At 43.6% G+C, this 20,673-nt stretch overlaps 2 protein-coding genes and 1 long non-coding RNA gene across 4 annotated transcripts in view; 2 read left to right on the plus strand and 1 right to left on the minus strand.

Annotated features, from left to right (window-relative positions):
• The first annotated feature begins 830 nt into the window (after positions 1–830).
• Positions 831–10,137, plus strand: stx4 (syntaxin 4). The gene is made up of 10 exons (XM_014983962.2): positions 831–1,052; positions 1,378–1,476; positions 4,462–4,561; positions 4,746–4,820; positions 4,904–4,974; positions 5,411–5,519; positions 6,848–6,921; positions 7,967–8,104; positions 8,177–8,287; positions 8,811–10,137. Exons 1-10 carry the CDS (start codon positions 1,023–1,025, stop codon positions 8,886–8,888), a joined length of 885 nt encoding a protein of 294 aa, XP_014839448.2. The 5' UTR covers positions 831–1,022; the 3' UTR covers positions 8,889–10,137.
• A 51-nt stretch (positions 10,138–10,188) lies between these two features.
• Positions 10,189–20,673, minus strand: part of srcap (Snf2-related CREBBP activator protein) — a 41,307-nt gene continuing 30,822 nt past the window's right edge. For both annotated transcript variants that reach the window (XM_014983961.2, XM_014983960.2), the window contains 7 exons: positions 19,937–20,106; positions 19,549–19,745; positions 19,256–19,370; positions 19,049–19,174; positions 18,782–18,958; positions 18,613–18,696; positions 10,189–15,455 (listed from right to left, as the gene is read on the minus strand). In XM_014983961.2, the coding sequence (XP_014839447.2) occupies positions 11,358–15,455; positions 18,613–18,696; positions 18,782–18,958; positions 19,049–19,174; positions 19,256–19,370; positions 19,549–19,745; positions 19,937–20,106 (4,967 nt within the window). In that variant the 3' untranslated portion in view covers positions 10,189–11,357. The remainder of the gene's footprint in view (positions 15,456–18,612; positions 18,697–18,781; positions 18,959–19,048; positions 19,175–19,255; positions 19,371–19,548; positions 19,746–19,936; positions 20,107–20,673) is intronic.
• LOC106915979 (uncharacterized) lies at positions 16,310–17,839 on the plus strand. Its single transcript, XR_015766327.1, has 3 exons — positions 16,310–16,594; positions 16,928–17,078; positions 17,703–17,839. It is a non-coding gene; the product is annotated as an uncharacterized LOC106915979 (long non-coding RNA).

Genomic DNA, 20,673 nt, shown 5'->3' on the forward strand with positions numbered 1-20,673 from the left:
GTGATTTAAAAGAGGGAGGAAACCACATTAAATATTTGAATGACTTTCATTGTCCGTGACGTTAATCACAAACTTTCATTTAATTTTTTTGGGATATTATGAGGGAGGTCAAAAACTTTACAATGGTAGCGTCCGTTTTAATCCTGATACCTTAATACTCCTAAATAAAACCAAATTCAGTCACCTCATTAATAAATAACGGAGTGTACACCTGTGTGTATTTTAATCTGCAGGTAATCCATCACAAGGGATAAAGATGTGGATATATTTTACCCAGGGTTTGATCATAAAACTATAGACAAAATCTTTAATTATCTTACAGAACATTTTCCAGTCTGTCATCTGAACATGGATTTGAAAATCTTTCAAGAACAGACAGGCTGGGCCAGAAAAACAACCAAAAGGCCTGTGGAGGAGCTGCAGAGATCAACCATTACTCATTCACTCCAAAAATCTCAATTTTAAGAAAGAGTGGCAAGGATCCCATGGCTGTTGAAATAAAGTCATACGAAAGCCTGCTACTCACTCAATAAATGGGTAATTATTTTTATTGTATTTTATTGCTGTATTTTATATCACTATATATCCTACATCTGTCCTAGAAGAGTTGCTTTTACTCTCACTGTACATAAAATTACATTAAAAGCCATTCTTTTCTATTCTACTCTACTGTTATTCAGCTATTGTAATAACTTTATTCTTACCTGACTACTTTTTTTGGCTAGTCTGACCACGGCTGCAGTAAAGTGTCAAAATATTAAAAATCAAAGCGGTGTGAAAACGTTTAATATGAAACGCAACAATGTGTTTTATCTGATGACAGCATCTGCCACACGATGGCGCCCAAGAGTTGGTGGCTGCTGTGTTGGCTGCAGAAGAAGAAGTGTACCACTGTAATTTACTTGTTGAATGACAGAAGAGGAAACATTTCAGGAGTTTCATCATCGGGAACAGCTATTGTTTCTTTTCGGCGTCGAGTTGCGGCGGGTTTCAACGTCGGATTGTGAACTTCTTTCAGAAAAATGCGGGACCGAACAAAAGAATTAGGAAGCGTGAGTTTCAAAGTTAGCGGCTAACATTAGCGAGCTAACCTGCTAAAAAGAAAAGTTAATGATGTAGTCGAGGAGCGACTTTAAGCTCCTGTCTGCGGCGACAGCTTTTATTAAAATAACAACACGGGTTATGGTGTCAAAACAGCTGTGTTTAATGGCTGTTTTTGAGTAATTTGGGGAGCAGGGCGGCACTGTGTTGAGAGCTTCCGTTAGGATGTGTGAGGCCGGGATCAGCCTGGGCAGGGCTGCAGGGGAAGCAGCACAAAGTCAGTGAACTCTAGCAGGGGGCTGATGTCTCTGTGGATCTGTTTTTATACTCCTACAGAAAGCCGACGCTTCAGATGACGACGACGAAAGCAAAGCTCTGATGACTGGAACATCTTCAGCGAAAGATGACAAGGACAATGAGGCTTTCTTCAAAAAGGTGAGGACAGCTGAGTGGAGGTGTGAAACCTCATCCAGACGACTTGAAACATCCCTAAATATGTTATCCAAATTCTTTAAAGGGATTTTTTTTCATTGAAAGAGTTTTGGAAATGACCACGGTTGTGTGTGTAGGTTGAAAAGTAGGACCCTTCATTTACAGCAGGGGTGTGAAACTGATTTTCATTTTGGGCCATATCAAAAACCTGAACGCTCTTAAAGGGCCAGTAGTGCCAGAATGTATTGATAAAAGCAATTCAACTGTTAAAATATCAATAAATATCTGTTTGTTTCAGCATTCAGTAAGTGTTTCTTAAATTTAAACAATATTGAACGTCTTTTCGCACTGATCAGTCCATTCAGGATTTTTTTTTTTAACAACCAAAATCTCAGACTTTGTGGCGCTAATTTAGAAATATTTGTAAAGAATTTTGCTAATATGTGACGTTAAGCGTGACTTTTCAATAAATGCTGTATCGGTCACGCACTATATCATCAAGCAAGGCTGAGGAAGTCACTGAAACCCAAAGTTTTTGGCCAATTGTGAGGAAAAATTTGCAGTAAAAATGTGGGAATCTGTAGATGTTTTTGCAGATTTTTTGAAAAAAAAAAATCTTTTTTTTTTTGTTTAGGGTTAAATAGGATTCATAACTAAAACCTCTATCAAATGACCTGCAGAAGATTTCTCTCATTTATGTCCAACAACGCTTAGAAAGACAACGCCGCTCAGACTTCATAGAAAAACTGAACTAAGTTTTGACCAGAGAAAGTCTGGTTTTAGTTTTCTGGCTAAAGTTTTTGCTGCATTTGCAGTTTCAGACGTACATTGTTCAGTTCCAGAATATAAACTCAAGGAAGCTTGAATAAGCAGGAGGTGTTGCTGCAGAGTTGGTGACTCACTGCAGTTGACCGGGTTCCCTTTGACGGCAAAGCCTTTTGTTTATTCCAGCTGGCATAATAATCTGAATGTGACTTCATTATAACTAGGATTAAATTGTAATTGATTGTAAACCCGGCTGTGTGGTTGGGTTGAATTTAGTGCATCTTTTTTTATTTAGCTTGGATCTGCATGTTAAGTGGCTCGAGATTACATTTGTTATGAATATGCTCCATTTAAGTTATAAAAAGTATTAAAAAAAATAAAAAAAATCACATTTTAGTCTTATTTCCCATATCTCAGTTAAACCCTCTATATTGTGCTTCACCAAACTACATTACAACATTTGGAGCCATTTGTGATGTCAAACACTTTCAGTTTCTGTTTTCGTTGACCATTGGATTGGAACCTTTCCAGTTTGCTGTTACCATGGTAACAGCTGGGAAGAGTTTACGCAAACCAAAGCCTCTTTGGTTTGCATTTCATATATGCTTTATGACATACTTTAGTTGCTTTTGTCTGGCTCGTCTGGGTTTCCATCACATCTGATAACGGAGGTTTTCCAGTCTGGAAACATTTAGTTTTGTCTTTGTTGTGGCTATAAAACAAACGCAACACGACTACATGCTGTACAGCTGCTCCATAGCTTTAGTTGTATTAATATGCATAAGATTTCTAATGACACAAAAAGCATCAGAATGATGATTGGCTGCATTGGTAACTATAAAAATGGGCAACGATAAGCAAACGTATTTACTTTTATCATCAGAAAACTCAAAACTGAAACCTATGATTGGACATAACTTATGTTTTTTGAGGTGATTGTGAGTCCAGGAGCATTATTAGTAGCTTGATTAATTATTATTAATCAAGCTACTGGAGCGCAAAAAGCATGAAAAGAGAGAAATGTGTCTTTTATCGTAATAATTTGCGCACTGTCCTTCAAAGAACGCAGCATCCAGTTTCTGAAAGTGTTAAAATAAGTGCCAGGGGTTGAAATGGGTTTAAACATCGCACAGACTGGTTGTTTTGACAACATGTTAGGCCTTAGTAATCCGTTTCCTCTGACCGAGGTCACAGATAAGGATTTTTGTTTTCAGTTCAAAAGATCTTAGTGAGAGAAAAGCAAGTGGCTGTGAAAGTAATTTAAAAGCAAAAAAAAAAACAAAGGCGTTTTCTGTTTTTTACATGGCAGTTTGAGTGAAATTACCAGCCAACATGACCAAGCAGGGTCATCATCTGCTGTGACAAACTCCTGTTCTGTTACCATAATAAACAACCATCCACAGAGGAGGAGCTAGCAAATGTCATCTGTTGGCAAATAAAAACATTTTCTTAAAAAAAAAAAAAAAAAACGGAAAACTAACGGCACCTGTCCTGGACTATAATAACGCAGTTTTATTATTCTGATAAATGTCTTACTAATCATCTTCACAAACTTCAATAAATGTACCATCAAAACTTTAAATCACTAAACAATAACTGAGCCTTTCTCGACAACTTATTAGCAATTCTATATTCACTGAGGAAATCTGCAGTAACTACCGGTGCAGTAGCTTGGAAATCTAACAAACCAGCACCCTACTAAGTGACTTATAAGAGCTCTTGGTGAACCCAGTCCGTCTGTCGTTCACCGCGGTAGGAAACGACGTCTTATCACTGCGTCTGCAGCTGGAAGCTCTCAGTTGAACAGCCCCGTTGCACAGGTGTCGGCCCTCGTTTTGTTACGCTAGTCTCACTTTTCTCCACATAACTGCTCCGTGGAAACTGCACTACGATGCAGCTGTCAAAATGTTACTTTGAAGACCTCAGCATATGTTTCCTGATAAGGTTACATACAAACTAAGAACTGCTGTAAAAAAAACACACACACAAAAAAGATGCGTTTTCTGTCCAGCTGTTTCATAATTCAGGGGCAAAAAGTTCCTCAAACTGAGACGATGTTTCCTTTCATTAATGAATTTAAATCTCTTTTAAAAGCAATATAAACTGGGTCAGTGGTGGATGGAGGGGAAGACAACGAAAGCGATTTTTAAAGCATTTGAAGTTGTTCACCAAAACCATTGTCTGAAATATAAGAAGGAAAAAAAAGTTACTTTTGTATTGCAGGTGCAAGATATTCACGAGTGCCTGCACGCTCTCAAGAGGATGGTCGCCGAACTGGAGAACAAGCAGAAAACCGTGCTGGGCGTGGCGCTGCCAGAGGAGAGTACGTGTTTTTATCCTCGACGTCATTCGCTTCGGCTGCTCTAAACGGACCGAAGAATGAAACTCTGGTCTTAATAAAATGTTTTCTCCTTACTCGAGCTAATCACTTCCCCAGGAACACATCTGATGCATGTTTAGATAGAATATTCACACCGGTACTTATCCTTCTCCGAATCCTCGGCCAGGTATGAAGAAAGAGCTCCAAACTCTTCGAGACGAGATCAAAACGTTGGCGGGTCAGATCCAGAGAAAGCTGAAGAGTGAGTGCTGATTTCAAGCTGACATTTTCGGTCTCCAGCCCGTCAGATTTAAACCGTTAACACTCCCCCCCCCCCCCACACAGGTATCGAGCCTAAAAAGGGAGACGACGATGGAAAATATATTCCAATCAACATTCGGATGCAGCGCACTCAGGTAGCGTCTGAACAGGGAAACGTTTTTTTTTTTCTTTTCTTTTTTTCTTTTTTTCCCCCTGGAGGATCCATTTACAATTTGGTGTTTGAGAAAAGGATACAAGAACAAATACGTGGATTAGAATACAGCGTTCTAAAATGGCCTGCTTTTTACACTTTTTCCTTCCACTGAATCTTCCGTTATAATGTTTGAGAACTTGTTTTCCAAATTAAAAAAAAAAAAAACAAATCATTTGACAAGACCACAGAACATTACCACACTTTTTCCTTCCCCTCAACTTTCCATTGACATGCTAGGATGCAACAGACTTCTGAGATAAATGAACTTTTTCACCACATACGTTTTAGAGCAGCAGCTGTTTAATTAGACACTCTTCAGGAGAGCGGCGTTGCTGCTCGTTTCCCCGACTTGAACTGGTTCGCGTCTCTTTCCTCAGCACGGCGTTCTGTCGAAGGAGTTTGTGGAGCTGATGGGCCACTGCAACACCATCCAGTCCCACTACAGGGACCGGAATGTGGAGCGAATACAGCGCCAGCTGAAGATCAGTGAGTCCAGCAAGCTCAGTTTTTCTGTCTACAGTTCGTATCTGTGGTTTTATTCTGCTTGGGGGGGGGGATCAGGGCTCACTTCCTCTTTGAATCAGCTGCTGCCGGTTGCCATGACGGTCATCGCCAGACTCCTTCCTCACATCGGTTTTAACGGCTACAACCGATTAACATTTATACGCGTCACATTAATGCAAATTTTTGAAAAATACTAATATTAAAGCTTAAAAAAGAGAGGGTGACATTTTGAAGTTGACGGAGCTGCTGGTGACATTTCTCAACTCCCACATGATGCAACAATCGTGTTCGTTTCTGTTTCTGTTTCTTCATCTGAACTTTGCTTCTGGGAATTCACGATGATGAAGGTCTGCAAATCGGAGCCCTCGCACGTTCAGTGGCTTCATTCAGGATAAAGAACAATTGAGTTACGGATGAGAATCTGCTTATAATGATAAACATGGATTCAATGCTTTTATAAACACAGCCCTGATTACCTTTAATGTGGAAATGTAGCTTTATATTTTTACTAGACGTTTCTCAAGAGCACAGATCGCCGTCCTGATCTGTTTTTTTAAAAAACAAAAACAATACCTGTTGGTTGAGCTTTTCTTACTAATATTGACATATTGGACATATTTTCTCAGCGTTGTTCACACAGACTCAATTACAAGTCATGTTATTCTTTCTGCTTTCAAACATGTATAGTGTAAAAAAAAAAACCAAAACAATAATTGTGTGTGATACGACATAAAAAGCTGCAGATTCTTCCCAACTTTGGTAAACCGATCTAAACCGTTTTTGTACACAACGAGCTGCAAAAGTTGTGTTTTCTTTCATCTGCAAAGGTTGTTGTTGCGTTGCAAATCCAATGCTCTTGAATTGCCACGAATGAAGCAAAATATTAAGTTTCAGGGATGATTGATCAGAATTTCTCTGAACTGGAGGCAGACGAGCCACTCTTACAGTAAACACAAAATGAACAGTTGTTGAACTTCTGACTGAGTTTTGTTGCTCAGTTTGTCTCAGAAAAGTCTGACGTATCAACGACGATCGGTTCTAGTTAGACAAACTCATGTCCCATGACTTTATACCTTCACACAATCTGTTCATACACACGCTTGAAGCGGTACTCCGTGTGCCAGCTGCATTCAAAGTGGCTGTGAAAGAGTCGCAGCTTCCTGAAGAGTCTCGAACCCGAGCCGGACGTCAGCGGCTCTTCAGGCAGGTTTTAACGGGAGTGGCTCTGAAATTCCTCAGGCGTCCACGATGATCTGCATGCAGCTCTGTTGTCGTTCCAAACTCTGATCTGCTTCACCCTCCGATTTCAGCTGGCACCAACGTGACCGATGAGGAGCTGGACGCGATGCTCGAAAGCGGCCAGACGGATGTTTTCACTCAGAATGTGAGTCCTCTGGAAGGGAAATGGGCGGTAACCGTGGAAACACAGATTAGCTGCTGTCAGTCAGGTTGACAGGCTTGATTTTGTTTTTTGTTTTTTCTCTTTCTTATAACTGGACCAGATTTGGTAAGAAAACCCTAGTTAGACCAGATTAAACACCCTGAAGTATTCATCCCCTGAACCACAAACCTCTCTGCTTCTTTTAGGGGTTTTTGTGCCACAGACCAACACAAAGGCGTCCTACATGAGAACTGGACGAGAAATGAGGGACGTTTAATGCAAAAAAACTCTGAAAACTTTTCATTCAATTATTACCACAGACTCTCAATCGGATTTAAATCTAGACTTTGACTTGGCCGTTCTACCGTACAGAAACGCTTGCATAAACCGTTCCGTTGTTCCTCTGGCTGTTCGTTTACGGTTGCTGTCCTGCTGGAAGGTTAAACGCGGGATGACCACGTTTGGTCCCGTCTGCCGAGATCGCCTTCTTCCTCAGCCCTGGAGAGTTGTCATCAGAGTTGGGCCAGTCACAATAACAAATATTACTGGACCATAAATGGTCTCAGAAGTTATTGCAATAAACATTAACACCGTTGTTTTGAGACCGTAATAATGCAAGTTCATCCTCTCAAAAGGTTTAATTTCGTACGCTGGAATTGGGAAAACATCTTAAATTTTCCAAGTAAAGCACAACAACCAAAATCAATAAGGTGAAAATAAAAACACACGCAACCAAAATAGCTGAAAATGTCAATCATCGGAATGCAAATTGAGCTAATTTTAATTGATCATGTGATTCATTTACTGCGACGGCTTAATCAGAGTCAATATGGATCAATACATATGCATGTATTCAAGTTATTTGCAAAAAAAATGGCTGGAATTTTACTTCTAGTTTTGCATCCCTTTGAGTTGGTCTTTCACATAACAACCCAACATGAACATCTGTGGTTGAATCGGCTGTAGCGTTTTGGTGTCACCGTAGCTCAGTGAGGATTTCCTGTCTGTCAAAATACGAGACAGAAACACAAACCTCTCTGGTGTCCAGATCCTTATCGACGCTCAGGCCACGAAGCAGGCCCTGAACGAGATTGAGTCCAGACACGACGAGATCCTCAAGCTGGAGCGGAGCATCAGAGATCTGCACGAAATGTTCCAGTACCTCGCCATGGAGGTGGAGGCCCAGGTAAACCGCAGCGGCGACGAACCTTCCAGCCTTCTCTGAGGAAGGTCTGATCCTGACGCCTTCTGTCTCCAGGGGGAAATGGTGAACCGGATTGAAAACAACATCAATCAGTCTTCGAACTACGTGGAGAAAGCGAAGGACAACCTAGAGCAAGCCGTCACATATCAGAGCAGAGCCCGCAAGGTAAGCGCGGTCCGCTTTCCACCCGCCTGGTTTCAGGTCTACCTATGAAAACACAAATGTCCAAAAGTTGAACATTCATCGACTTCAAAAAACACAAATATTTCTGCTCTAATGATGGAAGTGCAAGACCGAAGCTTGGATTTAAAACGGCCTTTAAAATCTGGATAGTTTTTATGCAATAGTTTTAAGTATGAGAAATATTAAGCTTCCCTTTTTTTTCCTTCCCTCGTTTACTTTCTACTTGTTTTTGTCCTGTAAAGCACTGCGGATTGTTATGAACAGTTTCCCTGTATTTAGCTCCCTCTATTTTCCCATCATCTCAGAAAATCTGTCTCTGCTAAAGAAATTAAAATGTCAACATCTCTGCAATGTGTTCAAAGTGATGTCCAACGTTACAGTTTTGACACATTTTGCACTTTGCAAGATCATTTTTATATGAGCATGAAAGATTAAGGGTTATAATCCTGTTTTCTTTGCTTCCCTTGTTTCAGTTTGAACATATCTTCTTTTCTTTCCACTGCAGAAAAAGTTCTGGATTGCCATCTGTTTGGCCATCCTTATCCTCATCATACTCATCGCAGTGGTCACCTCCTTCACCTAGCGACGCCAGGCTCGAAGCGCGTCGTGTAAAAGCATCAACTCATCAAGCCCACAAGGAAGCACGGGCGAATTTAGCCTGCGTGTCCACACCTCCCTCCTGCACCCTCTTCACGTCCTCGTCTTCCTCTAACACAGCTGTCCATCCTCATTTGCGTCCCGAGGGGAGAGTCGCGCTCATCAATCTCGCCTGCGGTTTCGTGCTGCAGGTTTTTGTCGGTCTCTTTTTCCACGACTCGGAGGCCGCCTTCACTGTTACTTCGGCTGCACCTCCTCCGTGCAGAAGGGGAAAACAAAAAGAGGAACTATAAGTGACCTTGAGCAAGGCACGCTGCAGTATTTAAGCCCCCCGACACTGATTATGCTGTTCTCAGGAAAAAAAACTGTTGATTCTTGTTACGCCTCTTACATGAAATTAGAGACCTTAAAAACAATTTTTTATAGCCTTACAGAAGAGACTAATATAATTGTACATAATGTAATGTTGCAGATTTACATTTGTCTTTTTGTTTTTTAACTCTATCAAACTGCTTTCGTGTAACGAGTGTAAATAGATCTTTTCTTTTTCAGTCCCCAGTGTAAGAAGCTCTTATAAAGATGTTAACACTTTAGTCCGAGAAGCTTGTATAAATGATCGGGACGTTGCGCAAGCTTCTGCGGCAAATACAAATGAGGAAAGTCCTTAAAACTGTGCCTTCTTCTTTACATGGGCCTGGGAACATTATGTTATGCGCCAACGCTGTTGAGAAGGGATGGAGCCGAGTTTTTAAAATCACCTTTTGTGTTTTAATTCAGTCTTTGCATCACAGCTGTACTCCTGCTTCAACTGGTTAATTTTTTTTTTCCCCCTTCAGTTTGTGGCATCGTGATGATTCTGTCCTTGGCATGAGCCGGTATCAAAACCCACTGCATCTATAAAAATATATATCATGAACTAATTGCTCCCTATTGTTTTATGACGGGAAATATTTCCAAAAAGAAAAGGCCAGGTTTGTCCTTGTGAGATGAGAAATAGTGGTGTTGCCTTATTTCATCCAGCAGCAAGTTGGGGAGGGGCTGCTTCAGATGAAATTCAGGTCACTCACATTTTCTAGCATCTCATTAAAAGTTGGGCTGATATCGGTGACTGGGGTAAATGCTTAATCTGTTGGAAAAGGTCCACTAAGTAGCAGAAGAAAAAAAAAGTTCCTACTGTGTAATATTACATCTGATAAAGGTTACATGAATGTTTTTAAATAAAGTTATACTACTCAGTTTTACTGGTTTTTTTTTAAATAATCCTCTCCAAAAACTCACAAAAGCAGCAATTTTTGGTCTTTTTATTCAACTGCAATTGTCTTAATCTTCAAGTAAAACAAGGTGGAATAACAAGGGATCAAAGGAATGCAACAAACAAAGAGACGAACCAAAAGTAAGACCATCACCAGGAATCACCCGTTCCCGACAGATATCAAAATTAAATTTTACCATCATCTGGAGCTGTACCGCTCATTTTATTCACATATATTTCCTCTTACATGAACGGAGGGCAGCGAAGTGATGTCGGGGTGAGAAGAAACCTGTTAGCGCTGATGATGCTGATCAAATGTTTTGAGTATTTTTTCGTTTTTTTTGTTTTGTTTTTTTTTTCTTAAACGAGAAGCTGGAGCGCTCCATGCCAGGAGCTTCAACAAGGCGGTCTGAGGTCGGGAAACCATCAGGCCCAACAGGCACTCTTCACAAAAACACTTACCCCCTTTATTCAGTATAAATACAAGACTTTAGCGTTAACTGTTCAATCAGTACATTTTTCAAACTGTAGATACACACTGCAAGATACTTAGGACCGATTAACCCAGTTCATGTGAAACACCAAAACGTGCTGAAAAAGCCACATTATCTCGTCTTAATGTGCAAATTAATCCAATGAACAGAACTGACTGAGTGGGGAGGTAACATGGGGTAGTGGGGGGAGGGGTTATCCAGCGCTCTGACAGACCTGCTCTCTTCCTAACACCCTGGAAGAAATCATAAAAATATGCATAACTTATCAAAAGAAACAAGAGTTGGTGGAAGTTGCAGAAGCAGTTGTTCTCAAACCTCCAAGTTACAACAAACGGGTCACTTCAGGGTGTAAATGTTGGACAAATTAATTTCTATGTGAAACCCCCCCAACAGAGGGCGCTGTGAAGTCCCACCTCTGGCTTCCAGTCTTCAATAATTACAGTACTTTAAGTGTTTAACCTTGCACCTTTCGTCCCTGGAGGTGAATTAAACCGCTGCACCTCCTCCGTCGTCAGTCCAGCATCCCTCCGCCTCCCCCCTCTCCAGCAGGCACCACCCGGCAGTGAGGGAGGACCGGCTCGGTTCACAAAGGGAGGCAGGGAGGCATCTGCTTCGTGCAGCACGCGCTCCCTGCACAGCAGCCCTAGAGATTGTGACATGCTCTCGTTTCTGCTTGTAACTCTTTTTCTGTAACTCTTTGGCACTCTGGTCATGTCTTGTTGCGTTGTTGATTGGAGGAGGAGCGGGTGCTCGCGGCCGGAGAGCGCGCCTGCACCGCTGCAAGCGCGGCGACGCTCCGCAGCACCCTGTCCGGCATCCCCTCTGCTCCCGGGCTGCTCGTTACCTCCTGGGACTTCCTGCTGTCCTTCCGCCTCTCCCTCCTGTCGCTGTCCCGCTCGCTGCCCGAAGACGCGGCCCGGGAGCCTCTGCGCTCCGTGTTCTGGGAGCTGATGCTGCGGGTGCGCTGGCTGCTGTTGCTGCTGCTGCGGCTCCGGCTGCTCCGCCCGCCGCAGTCGCCCTCGCAGTCGCTGCTCATGCTGCTGCAGGCGCTGTGGCCTTCGCCTTCCTTCCCTCTCGACAACTTCTTGCCATCCTTCTCCTCGGGTTTGGGCCTCTTGTACTCCACCTCCAGCGGCGGAACCAGCTGACCGGGACACTGCCTGGTGGAGCGGGAAGCAGGGCGGCTCGCCTGATCTGGCGTTGAAGGTTTGCCGCTTTTGTTCTTGTTGTTATTCGGATTCACGGCGTTACTTTGAGGAGAGGCCGGGACTTTAGGCTTTTGGTTTTTGTCAGAAGTGGAAGCAGCAGCTTTGGCTGCTGAATCTTTCCGCGGCGTGTGACCAGGAGTGTCCACTCTGCCTTTCATGGCTAGAAGCTTGGCAGCCGCATTCAGGGCCGAGCAGCGCTTCCCTAAAACTTCTGGCTCGGGCGGCAACAAGGGGGCGCTGTTTGTCTGTGCTTTGCTATCCTGTGGTGGCTGAGGTCCCGTGGACTTCCTGGTCATCCTGACAGAAGAAGTGTCGCTTCCCGACTCCCCCCCAGTGGATGTGGTGGCATTGTTTGGTGCGTTGTTGTCAGAGCTGTTTGAATTTTTCACGCCCTTACTCTCCTTGTTGCCCACTTCCTTCTCCTCGTCCTGCAGGCGGCGCTTGGCGGATCGGGTAAGTCGGGTCCTGCTCTCACTGCTGTCAGAGTCGGAGGAGGAAGAGGAAGACCCGGACCGTCTCCTGCGAGAGGCAGCCGTCACACCTTCATTCTTAGTCTCTTCCTCATCTTCCTCCTTCTCATCCGGCCCTCCCTCAGCTGCGTCTGTTCGCCTCTTCTTGCCAGGATGTCTGTTCTCGTAGGTCTTCTTGTGGTGAGCGTGTCTAGTGAGGGTCGATGAAGAGCTCTCAGACGATGGAGAAGAGGAGCACACTGATTCTTGGCTGCTCTCACGGCTGATGGATCTCTTCTGCTTGGAATGTTTCTGATCTTCAGCAGCTTCCTGCTCCGCTTCTTTCCCATCTCTATCTTTTGGAGGAGTAGCTTTTGGTTCTTCTTCTTTCTCCTTTCCTGTGTCAGAGGAAGTTTCCACCTTTCTCCTCTTAGGCGGTGGCGTACAGCTCTTCTCCTCCTTACCGGACTCTGCTTCATCCTTCATAGCATCTGCAACTATTTCTACTTCACAGTCTCCTTTAGTTTCCCTTACTGTAGCCGATTTCTCAGAAGTTGCATCCGTCTGGAGAGGCGTCTCAGTAGGAGTCTCTTCAGAAGCATCGGTGGATGTGGACGGTTCTTCCACTGGGGAAATGACTGCAGCGGTTTCGGCCGTGGAAACCGAAGGTGACAAATCAGGGGTGGCAACTGATATTTGGACTGCTTCCATTGTTGTAGAGGTTGATGTAGATCTAATCTCTGAAGAACTTTCTGATGATGAGATTTCCATCATTCTCTCAGCTACTGCTGCAGTGGTAGAGGACATTGCACTGACTTCCTCTATCAAAGGTAAACAAGTTTCTGTAAATGTGTTCGTCTCAGCAGACGTTGCGTCAGAGGTTTCTTCAGGGTTTGGCTCGGCAGATGCTTCTGTAGAACTTTCATGTTCTGGCACTACCTGAGCCTCTGAAGCCGGTTCAGTCGGTGGTGGTGTGGAAACTGACTGGATCAGGACTGCGGTCTCTTCAGTCTTTGGTGACGGAGTATCGTCTTCAGCAGACGGAGTAACTGTTGCAGGAGACTCATCAGACATGTTTGAGTTTGGTGAGATTCTTTGCTCGGTTTCTTCTGGAATTGTGCTGTTTGATTGGTTGGCCAGAGGCATTTGCGCTGCACCTGGAAGTGTTTCTGAAGTCGTCTTCGTAACCTCCCGAGCTCCATGTGGAGTCGAGGTAACAGCCGGTTCTGGAGGTGCAGCAGAGTCCTCCTGTGGAGCAGCAGTTGTAGTTGTGTGCGAGTCGTCTGTTGTGACGACACTTTCTGTTTTATCAGGCTCCAATGAAGGTTGAAGTGTTTGGACTGTTGCGGCAGGTGGAGGGCTAGCGTTTGAAGGTGCATCATCTGCAGGGGATCTAGAAGAGTCCGGTTCTTTTGGTTCCAAAGGTGCAGGGACAGGGGAAGAGGTTAGTTCTGAAGCAGCTGTAGAAACAACAGTGGTTGGAGATCCTGCCGAGACTGATGGAGGTGAGGTGGGACTTGTGGCCTCCGGGGCGGAAACTAGAGTTGATGGGAGGAGACTCTCAACTGGAGTTGATGTGGCAGCAGAAGCAGGAACTGGTGCTGGTTCGGCTGGTACCTGAATCGGAGGAGAATCAAATATGGATGTTTCAACTTTATTCTCATCAGAGGGCTGTGCTGAATTTGAAGTCTCTATTGGTGTTTCGTTGGCTCTGGTGGACTCAGTCACTGTTGTAACTGTGTTGGGAACAACTGCAGTTGGGGAGTCCGAGGGGACTCTGCTTTCGGTTTGTGGTACGCTGGAGCTTTGCGCTTCACAAACAGAATCTGACATGACTGTGGAGTCTTTACGGGGACGACCCCTCCTCCGTTTCGGGGACAGAGGGGGGCTCTTGTCCTCGCTTGGGGAGGAAGGTGAGGGAGTCACTCTGGTTTCAGGTTCAGGTAAAGCAGTGTGGATCTTGGGGGGCCGGCCTCTCTTTCTTTTACAAGGCATCCCAAGGCAGTTGATGCTGGACTCTGTCTCTGATTTCTTGGTCTGGGGCGCTCCTCTTCCTCGACCCTGAAGCTGCTGCTGTTCACCCAGCTGAGCCGCCATGCGGGATTCGGTCTCCAGTCTGCGTCGCACAGGAAGGTTTCGTAACACCGGCATGTCAGGAGAAAGGTGCGGTGGGGAGTACGGAGGGTAACCTCTGACAGGCTGAGGGTGGACAGTCAGACTTTGGCTGGACTCGGTCTCCTGGGGAGATCTGTCCACAGTGAGTTTAGTCTTTTCATTGGGGCTCTGGGATGTGTTGTCCTTACTTTGCTCGTCAGTAAATCCAGTGGGGTGCTCCTCCACTGCCACCTCCTCCGAGGAGACTCCAGCTTCGCTTCCTCTCCTTCTCCTCCTTCGCGGCTCCTTCTCCTCCACCACCGTGACGAGCCTCCCTGGAAGTTTCCGCAAGACTTTAGCTAATGGGGAATCGTCCACCAGGCCCCGGAGCACCTCGCCATCTGCCGACTGGCGCTTGCGAGGTGATCTGGAGCTTGTGGAGGGAGGAGACATGTGCCCATCATCATCTTTGGTCAGATGTTCTGCTCCAAAGCTGGAGTCTAAAGAAGACTCAGACATTCTCCTTTCTTTCTCGTCTTCTTTATCCTCTCTGGCTGCTTTGGAGCTTTTGGAGTCGGACTCTCCGGCGCCCTGCTGCTTCCCTCCAGGAGGATAGCTCGTAGAAGGGGAAGGCAATGGACTGGGATGGGAACGGCTGGGCTGAATCCTCGTTTTCACAGTCAGGTGATCTCTGGCAGGAGACGAGCCTTTGAAAGACTTGGAGTCTTGAAGCTTGGTGGATGTGGACGTTTTGACAGGGGTGGAGTCTTTGGCAGCTCCTCGTCCTCTGAGACCGCTACGGAGTCTTTCAGGCACTTCTCTCGGCGGTTCAAGTTCGGTTTCAGGCGAAGCTCCGCGAAGTCGACCGCTGGTCCGCGTGGAGGTCAGGGTCTTGTCCTTGGGTTTGCGTCCGCGGCGAGCAGGAGCTTGCTGAGCGGGTTCAGTAGAAACAGGCGTTGACATGAAGTCATCGTCATCTTCATCTGATGTAGGGTGAAGCATAAGTCCCTCCTCCTTGGCTTGGTCCAGACCCTTCCTGGCAGCTTCCACCTGCTCCTAAAACACAAGAGCAGAATTCACAGTTTAGGTTTTGATTTCAGTAAATGTTCAGAATAAATTAATTTCTTAAGTTATTTTGATCCAATTTTGTTATATGAATGCAAACATTTAAATACAGATAAACTATATCATCATTAGGAAGTAGATTTATTTTAGTTATTCAATTCAAAAAGTCAAGCTTGAACATATTATATTGAGAGTGATATATTTACAATGTTTATTTCTGGTGCCATAATTATAGACTTTGATAAAATTGTTTGGTAAAGGCATATTTACATGAGTGGGATGGCCCAATCACACAGCCACTTTGCTGCTGGCTTGTTTGCAAAACATGTTAATTCAATGTTGAATCATGATCCCAAAGGTTGAATTTATGGTTAAGGTTGATGACTGATGGTGGATCAACCATCAAACAATCACCCAATTCTAGCCAATTAATTAATGTTGAAAATATCTCAATGAATCAATGTTGTTTTTTGGTCGAATTCTAATAGTGAAAATGCCAGCGTCTAATCCAGTGTTTTTCCATCACTGGTCCTCCAAGCACACTGACCTGCAAGTTTTAGGCATTTCCATAATTAGGCACACACGATTTTAAATGATGGCTGATTGACAGGGTTTTGGTGAACTGAAAACATGCAAGTCAGCAGTGTCTAATCAATTTTGAATCCAAGTATGCTGTTTGTTGCACCCCTCCTCCTCATCCCCCTATACCCTCCCCCCAAATCTTCCCTACTTTTTACTCCCTCCCCCCACTCACCCATTCCTCCCAACCTTCCCCCATTTACTCCCCCCTTCCCTTCCTCATCCCCTCCCCCCTTCCCTTCCTCATCCCCTCCTTCAGCTCTGGGTCAAAACATTTTATTATTAGGTGGGGTTTAATCATGTTTCAAATTAAGCACTACATGTTGAGAACAGTGGGTTGTGATTCCTTTCTGTACAATTTCCTACTTGTCTATAAATATTACTGACTGTGCATAATGTGTTGACACAAAAACATCTACAAGTCACTACAAGGAGTGGAACGGTCTGCCTCCCCGTTTACACTAGTGGTTTGTCCCAACCAAACAGCCACTTTGCTGCTGGCTTGTTTGCAACCGGCTTCTAAACTGAATTCCACTCTGAGCACTTTTATGGTAAGTTTTTCAATATTACTTTGATCTTAAATATGCTCATTGAAAAATAACTGCATTGTTTTGTGCCTATAGTAATCTTGGTTATTTTGGGGCAAATCAGATATTTTTTTAATAAATGAAGTCATGTCAGCTTTTGTATTTTATTTTTAGCCTGTCCACCACTCTAGGCCCTATGAGATATTGTGGGATTTGAGTTTTTAAAAATAGGGTGGGGTCTATTGTTTGGTCTGGAAGAGCATGTGGTGGACAAGGAAGTGTAAGGCTGGCTGCTGCAGGTGGGCTTTAAATCATTTCAAATCACTTGTTTTTCATTTTTTATTATGATGTTCTTAGGGACATGCTTAGATGCACCTCTGTTCCAGAACAGCTGATTCAGATGATTGCATGACCTTCTGCAGCTGTCAAGAACTGCAGAAGGCTGTTAATCACCCACAGATTCAATCCAGGTGTGGTGGAAGGGAAACACCTGAAACATGCAAGGAAGGTGAGAGACTGATCTAAACCTGCTAACGACTGATTCAATCTGTTGATTCTTGGATTGGTAACTGGTTAAACTGAACTGGACTATTACTACTTGTGCTGGATCTTTATCAGCATATTGACATTTTTGAATGAATTTAATCATTAACTTTTTGGAAATGTTTGTGGTTAATGGAAGATTGAACCAGTTATTTGATGCAAGTTTATCCTGTATAAATTGTAAATTTTTACAACTTCAGTACAAATCACCTTTTGCTCTATTTTTCTGTCTCTGGTGTGTTAAATGAACCCTAATCCTCCCCGAGTTATCTTTAGGTTTTGTGGTAAACGACCCTTTATTTTAAAAATTGATTCCCTCATTTTAACACGAGTGCAGTATCATAAATGCTACACTATGGTGCAGTTTGATAGGTAAATGTAGTTGCATATGACAACTAATATTAAGGTAAATTGATGAATATTCATTAGCGTGTCCTTATTAATTTAAGTGAGTGTACATGGGGAACCCTACGGTTTGTTCTCAGAACTATAACCAGTACACTATTTAATATTTCAATGTCTCTCAGAACTTTTCAAATGTTTATCATCTTTCTAACTGGTGCCTTCCTCACTCTTTTTTGTTTTTCAGCTGCTGCTCTGCAGTTTGACCCAAAGCTGACTGTCGGACAACAGCGAAACTGTCAAGAAGTGGCTTCATTATGTGCCAGAATGGGAGGAAGGCATCGCAAGGAACCAACCAAAGTGACGCCAACCAGTCAAACTGGGGTTACCCCAACTTGTACAGTTTCCCTGGTTCATAGAGTGCAAAGCTTAAGCTCATGGATGCTGTTCTGACAGTCAAAAAGGAGTCAAATATGTTTAAAGATCTATCCCTCTTTTCTTAAATAAAATTATCAATGCCATTTTGTCATTTTTAACCTTTTGTGCACACATTTTTGGCAATATGTTAAAGAATTTTGAACGACATACCCATGATAACCATCATCTACCAATAAAATGGTGTGTAACACCAGTGAAGAAGCTTTTAGTGGTACGTTATGATGCAGACCAAAAGATGTACATACATCATTAGCTTTCATTCAATGTCAAAACCCAAATATGCATGCAGATCCACATTCAAATGATGGTTGAATAAACATTGATATAGTGTCAGTTATGGCTGAAACCCTAATGTTGATTCAACATGCAAGTCACTGACCACTCTTTATTCAGTGTAAAAATGAGACATTTGCTGATCAGAAAACAGGATTTTTATAGCTGGTTGCTCCTAATTATTTCTGGAGTTGCACCAGCCAAATTCTCGCTGCAGCTCCAGTTCATCAAAAATATCTCGGCAATGATCAGTTAAAGTTAAAAGCAGATGGCTGATTAAATATTAAGAAAATGTTTGTTAATCAGCCACCAAAAAACATAAAATGCACATATTTGTCTTGAGCGAGAGTAGAACTCAGAGGGAAAACAAATCTGCTTCTCATCCAGTTATTTCCCCTCTAACGATTCTTCAGTAAAACACGAGAGAATTTAGAGTGAGAAGTTACTTCTGCTTGCTTCAGCTCCTCCTTGCAGACGTCTTCCAAAGAAGCTTCCAGAAAGTTCATGGCGTAGCGTTCAATGGGAGTGAGCTGCAGACATGCAGGAGAGATGTGAGCGGACAGCCAAGCAGAACCGGATCAACATCTGGAAACCCAGAATCACTTCATCAGTTACCTGTTCCACTAGAGCAGCGATTTCCTGTTCGGCTTTGGACAGCTCCTCCACTTCCTCCTGCTCCCCTCCGTCGTCCAGCGGGATGTTCTCGTTGAACTCTGCCAGCTCAGCCACCTGCTCCGCTTTGGCCTGCGAAGCCGCCACGATGTCCTCCTCATCCTCGGCTCGGCACAGCGCCTGGACCGATCGTAAAGCAACGGGATGAGTCGAGCAGCAACAAGATGAGGACCTAAGGTATTTCTGGGAGATGATGGGATAAAAGCTCACCTGTTCCAGGATGGTGGTGCTCTGTTTGTTGACGCCCTCCTCTTCCTCAGCCTGAGGGACGGACAGCTCCACAGCCACCTCCCTCTTCTCCCCATCGTTGACGTCAAACAGCTCCCTGATGGTTTGCTGAACGAAAGGAATCATTTAGCTGATTAAAGACTTTCATTTTTCATCGACACCTTCTCAAACATGGATGGATGTTGGTACCTCTTTGAAGAAGGCAGTAGTGAAGTTTCCTCCCTCGATCGCCATATCTCCCAGCATCCTCTTCTGGTTGGCTTTCTTTAAAATGTTTTCCTCGACCGTTCGCTCACTGATTAGTCTGAAAAAGCAGAAAAATGAAAACTGTTGGAAAAAACAATTTGGCTAACATTAACATGAATGTGTTTGGCAGTTGAATCGCACAGGACAAATATGATTTAAAACTGAAATTATCAGTGCCATTTTTTTTTTTTAAGTCAGGCTTTTTGTGGACAAACAGATGTAATTAAATGCATCACCTGTAGATGTGGACGTCTCGGGTCTGGCCGATTCTGTGGCAGCGGTCTTGCGCCTGAGCGTCCATGGTGGGATTCCAGTCGCTGTCGTAGAAAACCACAGTATCAGCCCCGGTCAGATTGACCCCAACGCCCCCGCTGCGGGTTGACAAAATGAAGCAGAAGATGCGTCGGTCTGCGTTGAAGCGCTCCATGAGGGCCTGCAGAAGAAGGCGTGAGAAACGGTGAGAATCAGACATGTCAAAATGCCACATTTACTCGTGTAGCAGATTTAAAAACGGCTAATGAAAGTGCTTCTAAGAACTGTTTAGCGTTTCAATGTCACTCAGTCTTCTTTTCAGAATAATATTTCAGTCATTAGCAGGAGTTTAAATGGAAACATTTGCCAAACCTGTCTCTGCTCCACACGGGTGCTGCCGTCCAGACGGAGGTAGATGTGTCCGTGGTAGTTGAGGAACTGCTCCAGGACGTCCAACATGCGCGTCATCTGAGTGAAGATCAGCACTCGGTGGCCTCCAGACTTCAGCTTTCGCAGCAGAGTGTGCAGAGTCTGAAGCTTACCTGCATGCAGAGGACACACGTTAGAGAAAACAGAACCTAGGAGAATACCGAAGTGCTGTTTGGACCCAGGTGTGATCCTGAACATAATATGAAAGATGAATGGGCGACTGTTTGCCCATGAGGTAAAATATCCTATTGGTGCTTTTAAGAAGGAACTTAAGACCTTTTTTGTTTGTAAACAAACATTTTTGGCCTGCCATGTTATAATGTTTATGATGCTTTTACTGTTTTTTACTACAGAGAAAGGTGCTATATAAATACAATTTACATACTGTGTGAACTCACTATGCTACAAAGAAAAGCCAGCTGCATTTATGTAGACCTCAAGTGCTTTGAACACTTTTTAGATCTGTTAAGACTGGTAAATTGTTTTGTCTACAGAAATGATACTGAACAGTACTCTATCATTTAATTCTAGGGATCAGAAAAATGTTATTTAATATTAATTAATTAAATACTGAAAAAATTCTATTAAAAAGATTCATCTAAAAAGAAAAGTTAGAAGGACCTCTATGGCGTAGATTTATCCCTACTAAAGACATTCTTTTACTCCTAAAGATTTTTGTT

The sequence above is a fragment of the Poecilia mexicana genome, unplaced genomic scaffold, assembly GCF_051168715.1.
Source record: "Poecilia mexicana isolate PSO_F unplaced genomic scaffold, ASM5116871v1 scaffold_19, whole genome shotgun sequence".
Lineage (NCBI taxonomy): Eukaryota > Metazoa > Chordata > Actinopteri > Cyprinodontiformes > Poeciliidae > Poecilia > Poecilia mexicana.